General features: G+C 43.5%; 1 protein-coding gene across 2 annotated transcripts in view; it reads left to right on the top strand.

Moving 5' to 3' along the window:
* Positions 1-2,241: 2,241 nt before the first annotated feature.
* Positions 2,242-11,782, top strand: part of DHCR24 (24-dehydrocholesterol reductase) — a 28,185-nt gene continuing 18,644 nt past the window's right edge. Inside the window, exons 1-2 of one of the 2 annotated variants that reach the window (XM_017655248.3) lie at positions 2,242-2,806; positions 5,961-6,116. In XM_017655248.3, the coding sequence (XP_017510737.2) occupies positions 2,285-2,806; positions 5,961-6,116 (678 nt within the window). In that variant the 5' untranslated portion in view covers positions 2,242-2,284. The remainder of the gene's footprint in view (positions 2,807-5,960; positions 6,117-11,782) is intronic. The other variant, XM_017655249.3, reaches the window with a different exon arrangement.

Raw genomic sequence — 11,782 nt, 5'->3', positions numbered from 1 at the left:
CTCTGTCCTCATTTTCCTCCCTCCAGTGCCTCCAGCCTTACAGACACCAGATTTCAACTTTTACAGGTAACAGTCACTGCTCCTCTGGACTGGCTGCTCCATAAGTAGCATCATCTACTTTGCTCAGCACCCTACCCCAGGGCTGCAACACTGCCTGGCACAGAGTGGGTACAAGAGGGTTTATGAAGGCTGGACTTCATTCATTCTTTCTCCTCCAGTCCTCCCCATCCTCCTCAACCGAGAAGAGTAGGAAGGGCACCAGCCATAGCCTCTGCTTCCAAATGTAAGATAAATTCTAGCCGAAATAAGTAGGCAAAGAGAGGCAACAAAGGGCCAGGTAACTTATTTAAATACCCCAGGGTGAGGTTCTGTGGCCTTCTTGTCAGAGGCCAGAGAAGTCACACCCGGTTAGGGAGGTGGAGCGGGAGGAGTGGGCAAGCTATCCTAAGGGGTGTTGAGAGGTACGATTGGCTAAAGGTGACATAATAGTCAACTAGAAACTTTTTTCTTTCCAAGAGGGAGGAGGCTAACATCTGGGTCTTAGTTGGCACATCAGGATGAAATTCAGGGAGAGCTGTCCCCTTTCCATATACGGCACGGACTTTGGGGTCTAGTCTGTTCTCCCCCTATGGCATCTCTCTGTTCTGTTTGCATGTCCTTGTTTTTCCTTTCTCCAGCCTAACACCAAAGTCCTTTTAGAGTTCAGGGACATGTCTTCAGCCTTTTAGGTTGGTTCATGTGGGTAAAATTATAGTATTTCCAGAATTTCTTGCCTGGCCTTGGTGCATCTGCATGTCAATAGGTGTTTCCAAGGGGTGGACAGAAGTAGCCATCTCCATATCAATTGGTAATTACAAGGGCTAGTGCCCGGGAGAAGTTGGATGGGGTCTCTTCTTCTGCAGCTAGGTGGTGAGAGAAAAGGGAGAGCCTAAGCAGAGGACTGCTGGTAGGCAGTAAACAGGTTTCTCCCACTTTATTTCTCCCTTTCACTGATTTCGGTCTCAATGGTAATTTGCCCTGGGCTGGGAACAGATTCCCCCCCCCCCCACCATACAGTCATCATAGCTCATAGTGAGACAGGGACTGTGCATAGTCAGAGTAGGAAGAGGGCCTCTGGAAAAAGCAAGGCAGGATATTTACAGTCAGAACAATGTAACTACATGCAAGGAAACCCCCTACCAAAACTGTGTTAAGCATTAAGCTCTAGGGTCATTCTTCAGTGGGATCAGTTAACATTTCCCAGATAAAGAAGAGAAGTACATGTTTTTATTATGCTAATCATTTGTAATAATGTGTAAGATTTACCTTAGCATGCTAAAGGCCCAGGCCTATGTGCTGTTTTACCTCCTTCAGACCTGATGAAGCAATTTGCAAACTGGGCAACTAATTTACAATGCACGCCCAGCCATAAACAACACAGTGAAAGGCAGGAAGGATTCCACCTTAAAGATAAGACTGCATTTTAATACCCAAGAAATTAAGAAGTAAGATTCTTAACTTACTCTTTAGCAAACAATACCTCAGCCCACCTTGGGGACTTGGCAGGTGACCTTGTTTGATATGCTCCCAGATCAAGACACCGGGTTCTCAATCGTACTCAGAGAAATCGGAGCAGGAAGTTCCTTTTGTTAAGTTAATTTTAAATATTCTGGGACCACAGAACAAGTTCACACCCCTAGGCCTTTATCCCAGTTCCCAAAAACCTCAAATGCTTATAAAACCCCTAGACAACACAGAACTATGGGCTCTCCTGTCCCCTCCTGGCGCAAGTCAAGAGTTCTGTCCTCTCACTGTTATCTCTCAATAGAAGCCTCTCCCTGGCTCTCCTACCCTGGGTGCTTGCGAAATTCATTTTTTGACTCCGCAAACAGGAACGCCGTCGCCAACGGCTACCTTTAACCCAGCAGTGCTGCGTTAACTCAAATTAATTTACAGAGAGTGCCAGGATGAATGAAAAGGCACATATCTGGCCTTATGCACAAGAAGTAACACGACAAACCGAGGTCAAGTTCAAGTGTGCACCCTCCCTGGCCTCGGGGGGTGACCCAGAGCGGGAGAGGCAGTGCGCACCAAGCTGCAGGGTGACTAACCCAGCGCCGTGGAGCGCCACCACCCGCACCCCTCCAGCGGTAACCCAACGCGTGACTGCTTAACGTGCCTCTAGAGGAGGCGCCATTTAAGGAGGCGGATAGGAGAGAGCAGCCCCCGCAACCCCCAGGGCCGGGAAGTCCAGTCAGGCGCGCGCCTCAACTAGCTCCCAGCAGCAGCGCCCTTGCCCCCGACAATGCCTCCGGCGGGACGGCGAGGAGAGGGTGAAACGGCCTGCCTCCTGGAACCAATAAAAGCGGCGGGTTCCTGGTCCGATCCCCGGCGCGGCTCGCCATTGGTTGCCATCCGTATCTCGGCCCACCGAACCTTCCCGACCCGAGCCAATCGCGAGAGGGCGAAGACCTCTCTCGCCCCATCCCTGGCGCTTTGGGAACTGAGGCGGGCGCGGGAGGGTGCGGAGCGGGTGGCGGTGACTAGGGGTGCCAGCCGGCATCCCCTCCCGACGCGGTGTGCCGCTTGCTCCACCATGGAGCCCGCCGTGTCGCTGGCCGTGTGCGCGCTACTCTTCCTTCTCTGGGTCCGCGTGAAGGGGCTGGAGTTTGTGCTCATCCACCAGCGCTGGGTGTTCGTGTGCCTCTTCCTCTTGCCGCTGTCGCTCATCTTCGACATCTACTATTACGTGCGCGCCTGGGTGGTGTTCAAACTCAGCAGCGCGCCACGGTTGCACGGGCAGCGCGTGCGGGACATCCAGAAGCAGGTGAGCGGCGCCGCGTGGGGCGCGGGAGTCCCGGGCCCGCGGACAGGGCCGTGTGCCCAACAGAGATGTGCGGTACAGGTGGGGAGCGAGGGGCAGGGCTTCGCGGACGAGGTGGCGTGGAGCAGGTTTGAACTAAACAAAATGTGACCGTGGAAGCTTCCCCGAGAGGGAATGGAGTGAACAGAGACACTGAGAGAAGAAAACATTGCTCCGATGTTCATGGAGTACCTACAAAGTGCAGAACGTGTGCGGGTACCTGAAGGGATATAAAGAATCCTAAGATTCTTTAGGGGCAGGTAAGTAATGCACAGGTAGCTAACACCAGGCCCGAGAGATTTAGGAGGTGAGAGGGCTTCCGGGAGCGGCATTAGAGACCGGGAAGTAAGTGTAATGATTGCAGGAAGTGTGTCTGGTGGTGGGTCTTGTGTGAGCAAAAAGGCCGAGATGGGGGGAGTGTTAGTTTGGAGCTGGGATGGGGAGGGACCTTGCGTTTGGAGCAGTTTGTTGTAGCATCAAGGAGCTTTACCCACGTTTAGTAGACAGGGCTGAAGTGAGAAGGCAGCGCCCAGCCAGAGCCAGGAGCCTGGCAGCGTGTGGGCCAGGTGCCCACTCCTTGAGGAGGCGCCCCCAGTAACTCCTACATCTCCCCTGCGCAGGCACTCACAGAGCCAGCGCACCTGCTGCTGCTCACAGTGGAGCCTCCTTCTCCAAGGCCAGGGTTGGCATGACCATCAGGCCTGGGCATTTTCCTGGCTCCCTCTGCCCCTCCTTGTGTTCTTCTCTCACCGGCATCAGGTTGCAAAGAGCTTCTGTTTACTGCTGCCACCCTCATGGTGGGAGAACACAGCATCTGGGAGTATCTGGGAGTTATCTGCTTGGCCTGCCCTGGGTTTTGCTGGGCACTCACAGCTCCCAGAGCCCTGCCAACTTCCCATTCCTGACTGCACCCTCTTTCCTAGCTTTTTCCTTGTGTTTAGATTGTCGATTTACCTGCTTGTCACCCCCTTCAGAGTGTGAGCTCCACAAAGGCAAGGACTTTTGTCTGACGCACCCCTGGTCCATGGAGCCTTGGCTCAGAGCAGCCCAGCAAGCACTTGTTTACCTAAACGAAACCAAAGGGTGCACTGTGGACAGGAAGACACGTGGCTCCTCCAGGCCAGCCCACTGCCTTGTTTCTGTCAGGACACCCTGTGCCACTGACGTCCATTATTTATAATCCTCTACAGCAGGCCTGGTAGGTCTTGTCCCTGTTCTACAGATGGGAAAAACTGAGGCTCAAACAGGAAGTCATGTGTTCAAGATGATGTAGCTAGCCCAAGTCAGCTTGAGTTCAGAGCCTGATTGCTGATGTTTCTTTTGTCCCATTCTTTTCTGTTATGCCCTGTAGGCCTAGCGCTCTTGCCTCATTTTTGGCTTGTAATATCTATCTGATGAGATGCCTCTTTATTGGGCTCTCCCCACCTCTTTTTGGGCCTGCACATAGTCACAAGGGCAACATTCCATAGCATTGCCTCCCTGCCCCAAATCTTGGTTGGCTCCTATCGGGATCCAATCCAACCAGTGTTTCAGGCTTTATATCTAACACATTTCACTTCATGTGACCCACCCTCCAGATTGAATGTAGGGCCCCTGATCCATTTCCCACACCTCAAGCTTGTATTTATGTCCTGGGACTGCAGAGTCAGGCAGGGGCAAGGCCTGCTTGATCATGGAATCCCCCCTCATTCTTTCACCCATACCCGCCTTCCTCACAACGCCCTTCTGCTCAAACACCTCTATTTCACATGGCACCCTGGCCTCTGATCATAGTCCTTCTCCATGTTGAACTGTTTGCCCTCTCAGCCACAGTGCCACCTCCTCCTGGACTCTTGGTTGCAAGTGGTACAAACTCAGCTCAGCCTGGCTTGAGCAAAAAGGGAATTTATTGACTCAGCTCCTGAAAAGTCTGGGAGTAAAACTGACTTAGTCATGACTGGCTCGAGGATCCCCATTCCCCCATCTTCATCTTTCCATCCATTTGCCATCTCTTGGCTCTGCTTTCCTGTGACTTAACTTCATTTTCAAGGAGGCCGTCTCCCTGTGGAGGCTCCAGCACTTTCTGGCCTACATCCAAGCAGCTTAGCAACCCCCTAAAGTGAGAATGCTTCTTTTGGAACTGGTCTTACTGGCTTAATTTGGATCATAGGACCATCCCTAACCTGGCCACGAAGGCCAGGAGGATGAAATCAGACTGTAGTCATGTGCCCACCCCCTTGGGGGGGTAGAATCAGCACCATCTGGACCAAAGGAAGATTGGAGTGTTAGAAGCAGATGAAGAGGAAATGGATGGTGCAGAACACATCAGCAGATAGCCACCTCCCTGCCCCTGTCTATCTCAGCAGGAAGGGAAGACTTCCTCCATGTTGCTGATGGACTTGCCTCCTGGGCTATTGTTCTCTGAGTTTTGTGCTCTGATCACTTAGAGTTTTTCAAAAGCTCTTCCTTCCATTGGCTTGGCAATCCTCTGCCCGTTCTCCCTCCCTCCCGGTGATAATGTGAGTTAACACGCACAAATGCTGAGGAGACGGCTTGGTATGTAATAAGCCTTAGTAAGTATTAGGTGTTACTCTGCTGACTATTAAATACAAGTCCATCTATCCTTCCAGACCTGAATTTGGATAGTACTGGCTGTGAATCTGGGCTCTGTCCTTCACTGGCTGTGTGACCTTCAGCACGCTATTTTGCCTCTCAGTTTTCTCATCTGCAAAAGGGCTGGTCAGCTCTCCCTCCTGGGGTTATTGTGAGAATTAAATGTGACAGTGTGCAGTAGGTGCCTGGCACAGTGAGGGTACCCAGCAAGTGGTTTTATCTGTATGGTTGCTATTATTACCATTAGAAAACCTTTCCTGAACTTCCCAACTAAGAGTTAATGTTTTCAAAGCACTTTGATCCTGTATTCTAGCTCTTTTGTCATTCTGCTTTGTGGTATGCAGTACCTCAGATTTTCTGTCTGCCTCACTAAGCAGGAAGATTCCAGAAGATAAGGCCAGTGCGCTCAGTAAATGTTTGCTGACAAGTGACAACACTGTTCCCAGCTCCCTCCCCTGAAAGCAGGGCTGCAGGCTGCCCTGGGGGCTCCTAGTGGGACCCACTCAGCGCTGTCCCTTGGTTGCAGGTGCGGGAATGGAAGGAGCAGGGCAGCAAGACCTTCATGTGCACAGGACGCCCCGGCTGGCTTACGGTCTCACTGCGGGTTGGGAAGTACAAGAAGATACACAAAAACATCATGATCAACCTGATGGACATTCTGGAGGTGGACACCAAGAAACAGGTAAGGTGGCATAGTTTCCTGGCTCTGGGAGTAGGTGGGGCATTGCCCCTGGTGCAGGCATCTCACAGGGAGAAGATTTAGTCAAGGGCATCTCAGAGTGGACATCACAGAAGTCTGCCCCCTCCCTATGCCATCCTCCAAAGCCTTATAGGTTTGGAGGAGATTGATGACAGCCCCATCTCACAGGTAGGCAAGCTGAGAGCTCGGGGATTCTTTGTCTACAGTTCCACAAGAAGTCAGGAATAGGAGGAAGTCATGGGCAAAAATGAGACAAAAGGGAACTTCTTTACCCCTTCCCAGTAAGGGAGTATGCTGGTAAAAAGAGGGCTATGGGAGGTGGCCAGGAGGTTGGGCCTTGTTCCAGGCTTCCTGGGGACCCACTTGTTTATAGCCTTAGACATGTGCACAATCATTGGCCTACCTGTTTCTTGAAACCTAGTTTAAGGAAACAGGAAATAAGCTTAACTCAAAGACACTACAGAGAGATTGTATCACATCTTGCTTGCTTTCTCTCTTTCTCACAGCTTTGTTTTTAATCCAAGACAACTCCCAGTAGTAGGGAGTTTTACATATGGTATAAACACATGATACCATTGTGTTATGAGGCCTTGGCTAAATTACTTAATCTTCTTGTGCCTTTTTTCTCAATAGCTTTATTGACGTGTACTTGACACACAGTAAACTGCATTTAAAGTGCTCAATGATAATACATTTTGACACAGATATGCACCTGTGAAACTGTTACCACAATCAAGACAATGAACATACCCATTACCCCAAAAGTTTCCTCCTACCCCTTGGTAATTCCATCCTCAGACCCCTCCCTGCCTCTTTCCCCCATATCCCTAGACAAGTAATGATATGCTTTCGGTCACTATAAATTAGTTTGTAATTAGGATTTTATGTAATTATGCAGTATGTACTCTTTTATTTTGCCTGGCAACTTCTACTCAGCATAATTATTTTGAGATTCATCCTTATTGAAGCACATATCAAAAGTACATTCTGTTTTATTGATGAGTAGTAGTCCGTTGTGTGCATGTATCACAGTTAATTTATCCATCCACTTATTGATGGACATTTGTAGTGATTCCAATTTGGGGTTATTACAAATAAAATGGAAAGGAATATTTGTGCACAGTTTTTGTATAGATACGATTTCTTTTTTATTGGGTACATACCTGAGAGTAGAATAGTTTGATCATATGATAGGTATATGGTTTACTTTTTAAGAAACTGCCAAGTTGTTTTCCAAAGTGGTTGTAACACTTTACATTCCCCCAGTGTTTGGTTGTTACACATCATAATTAATCATTGATATGGTTAATCTTAATTTCAGCCATTCTAATAGGTGTGTAGTAGTATCTCATTGTGGTTTTTGTATTTTCCTGATGACTAATGATGTCAGTCATCTTTTCATGCACATATTTTCCATTTGTGTATTTTTGGTAAAGTACCTGTTCAAATCTTGCATCAAATTTTTTTATTAGGTTGTTTATTTTCTTATTATATATGTAGAAACAAGTCCTTTATCAGATACACAATTTGCAAATATTTTCTCCTAGTCTTTGGCTTGTCTTTTGAAAAGCAGAAGTTTTTTATTTGATAAAGTCCAATGTGTTAATTTCTCCTTTCATAGATTGTGATGTTTTATTTAAGAAGTCTTGACCTAATCCAGCGTCCCAAAGGTTTTCTTCTAGGAGTATTATAGTTTTAAGTTTTACATTTAGGACTATGATCCATTTTAGTTAATTGTTGTGTATGGTGTGAGATATATGTCAAAAAAAATTTTTTTAATGTGGATTTCCAATTGTTTCAGTCGTTTTTGTTGAGAAGATAATCCTTTCTCTGTTGAATTGCCCTTGCTCCTTTGTTGAAAATCAGATGTCCATATACATTCTACTTCTGTTGATCTATTTGCCCATCCATAGTCCAACACCACACTGTCTTGATTACTGTAGTTTTATATTAAGTCCATAAAAATGACTTGAAGTGTTCCTTTTATTTTTCTGGAGGAGTTTGTATGAAATTGGCATTATTTCTTTATTCAGTAATTAGTAGAATTAACTGGTGAAGCCATCTGGTCCTAGAATTTTCTTTGTAAGTTTTTAACTACAAGTTAAAATTTTATAATAGACATAGAGCTCTTCAGTTTATTTGTTTCTTAGTGAGCTTTGGCATTTTGTTTCTAAAGGTATTTGCCTATTTCGCTAAGTTGTATAATTGGTTGGTATAAAGTTATTCATAATATTCCCTTACTATACTTGAATATCTATAGAATCTGTAGTGGTGTCACATCTTTCATTCCTGTTACTAGTATTTGTGTCTGCTCTTCCTGACCAGTCTGACTAGAGGTCAGTCAATTGTACTGATCTCAAGATCAGTTTTGGTTTCACAATTTTGGTTTCACTGATATTTTTCCTCCCTGTTTCTTTGTTTTCTATTTTATTGACGATTTCTTTGATCTCTATTAAAAGCTTTCTTTTACTTTGGGTTTCATTTTACTCACCTTTGTCTATTTTCTTAAGGTGAAAGTTGAGGTCATTGACTTAGACCTTACTTTTTTTGTAATATGGATTGATGTTTAATGCTACACATTTTCCTCTAAGTCCTGTTTTAGAGCCATCCCACAAATTTTTATATCTTACCTTTTTCATTTTCATTCAGTTCAAAATAGTTCCTGGTTTCTCTTTTGATATTGCTTTGACCCATGGGTTATTGAGAAGCATGCTGTTTAGTTTCTAAATATTTGAAAATTTTCCATACATCTTCTGTTACTGCTTTCTAATTTAATTCAATTGTCAGAAAACAAACTTTATAGATTAGAATGTTTTTCAATTTATTGAGACTTATGTTATGGCCCAGAATATGGTCTACCCTAGTAATTGTTCCATGTGCATTTTTGTATTCTGTTGTTTCAGGGTGGTTTGTATTATAAATATCAATCAGGTTAAGCTGGTTGATAGTGTTCAAATCTTCTGCATACTTAGAAATTTTCTCTCTACTTATTCTGTTAATTATTGAAAGACATACTGAAATCTCTGCCTATGATTGTGGATTTGTTTATTTCTCTTACAGTTCCATCAATTGTTGCTTCATGTATTTTGAAGCCCTGTTATTAGGTATACAAATGTTTGGGATTTTTATGTCTTCCTGATTATTGATCCCCTTATTATTATGAAATGACCCTTTTTATTTCTATTTATATTCTTTGCACTGAAATCGTAATCTCCTATTAATAATACCAGCTTTCTTTTGAGTAGTGATAGTATAATGTATCTTTTTCCACCCTTTTACTTTTAAGATACTTGTACCTTTATATTTCAAGTGTGATTCTTGTGGGCAGTGTATAGTTATCTCTAGCTTTTTTATCCAAGCTGGTAATGGAGCTGGCAATGGAGATGGTAAGACCATTTGCATTTTATGTTATTGTGTATAGTGTTTGGTTTAAATCTGTCATCTTGTTCTTTGTTTTCTATTTGTCCCATTTGTTGTTTTTTTCCCTTCTTCTTTTTTTTCCTGTCTTCTTTTAGAGTACTGAATAATTTTTATGATTCTGTTTTAGCTCTTTTGTTGGCTTACTAACTCTAACTCTTTGTTTTGTAATTTTAACAGTTTGAGGATTTGTAGTTTACACTTCACTTACCATGGTCTACCTTCAAGTGATATAACCCCATTTCACATATAGTATAAGAATATTATAATTTACTTCCATTTCTCTTCTCTCCACTTTTGTGCTATTGTCATAACTTTACTTTTATATATGTAATAAATCCCACATTACATTATTATTTTTGATAGTTATCTTTAGAAGAAATTTAAAGAAAAAATCTTATTGACTTACCCAGATAAGTTACCATTTCTTATTCCATTGTGTAGATTCATATTTTCATCAGGTTTCATTGTCCTTCTGCCTGAAGTAACTCCTTTGATATTTCTTACATGGTGATTTTGCTGATGCTAAATCTTTCAACTGTTGCCAAGTTGGAAAACATTTGTGTATATATATAAATGTTTATTTCTTTTTCAACTTTAATTTTGGAAAATACATATAAGTTTACCATTTTAATAATTTTTAAGTGTACAATAGTATTAAATGTATTTACATTAAATATATTTACATTGTGCAGTCATCACTACCATCCATCTCCAGAACGCTTCATCTTGTAAAACTGACACTCTGTACCCATTAAACAAATCCACATCCTCCCCCTGGCCCCCAGCCCCAGCAACCACCATTCTATTTTCTTTCTCTGAATTAGACTACTCTTCTTAAGTACTTCATGTAAGTGGGGTCATACTGTATTTGTCTTTCTGTGCCTGTCTTATTTCACTTAGCATAATGTCCTCAAGGTTCATCTGTTTTGAGGCACACTGCAGAATTTCCTTCCTTTTTATGTTCATTTTGCATATGTGTATTTTGCTCACCCATTCGTCAATGCTTGGAGACTTGATTGTCTTCCACATTTTAGCTATTGTGAATAATGTTGCTATGCACATGGGTGTACAAATATCTTTTTGAGACCCTGTTTTCAATTCTTTGGTATATACCCAGAAGTGGACTTGCTGGATCACATAGTAATTTTATATTGGTTTTTTGAGGATCCACCCTACTATTTTCCATTTTACATTCCCACTACCAGTGCATAGGGTTTTGTGTTTGTTTTTTTTTTAATTTTTTCATTAAGGTATTTTTGATACACACTCTACACTCTTATGAAGGTTTCACATGAAAAAAACAATGTGGTTACTACATTTACCCATATTGTCAAGCCCCCACCCATACCCCAATGCAGTCACTGTCCATAAGTGCAGTAAGATGCCACAGATTCACTATTTGCCTTCTCTGTGCTACACTGTTTTCCCCGTGATCCCCGACACCATGTGTACTAAACATAATACTCCTCAATCCCCTTTTCCCTCCCTCCCCGCTATCTGCCCTCCCACACCCCTCCCCTTTGGTAACCACTAGTCCCTTCTTGGAGTCTCTGAGTCTGCTGCTATTTTGTTCCTTCAGTTTTGCTTCATTGTTATACTGCACAAATGAGGGAAATCATTTGCAGTGCATAGGGTTTTAATTTCTCTACATGCTCACTACCACTTACTATTTTCTGTTTCTTTTGTTTTATTAGGGGGCTTGTTTTTGGTGATCTAGCCCAATGGGTTTGAAGTTGGCTTCCTTTTGAAAGATATTTTCACAGGGTATGGGATTCTAGGTTGGCAGTTTTTTTCTTTCAGTACTTTAAAAGTACTTCACTGTCTTCTACACTGTTTCCAACAAGAATTCTCATCCTTATCTTTGGTCCTATGTATGTAACATGTCCTTTTTCCTCTGGTGACTTTTAAGATTTTTATCACAAGTTTTGAGAATTTATATTATGATATGCATTGGTATAGTTTTCTTCATAATTCTTGTGCTTGGGATTCATTATAATTTTTCATCAAATTTGGAAAAAAATTTGGGATCATTCTTTCTTCACATGTTCTTTTCTGTCCCCTCTCTTTCCTTTGAGGAGAGTTATTACAATATATTAGACCATTTGTAGCTCCACAGCTCAGCTCATTGTTAATGCTGTTCATTGTTCTAAAAAAATTTTTTTTTCCTCTGTGTGTTTCATTTTGGATACTTTATATTGCTGTGTATTGAAAGGCCATGCTCATTTCTT

Source organism: Manis javanica, chromosome 4 (genome assembly GCF_040802235.1).
Source record: "Manis javanica isolate MJ-LG chromosome 4, MJ_LKY, whole genome shotgun sequence".
Lineage (NCBI taxonomy): Eukaryota > Metazoa > Chordata > Mammalia > Pholidota > Manidae > Manis > Manis javanica.
Note: the sequence above shows the minus strand (reverse complement) of the source record. Positions and strands in the feature narration are given on the sequence as shown.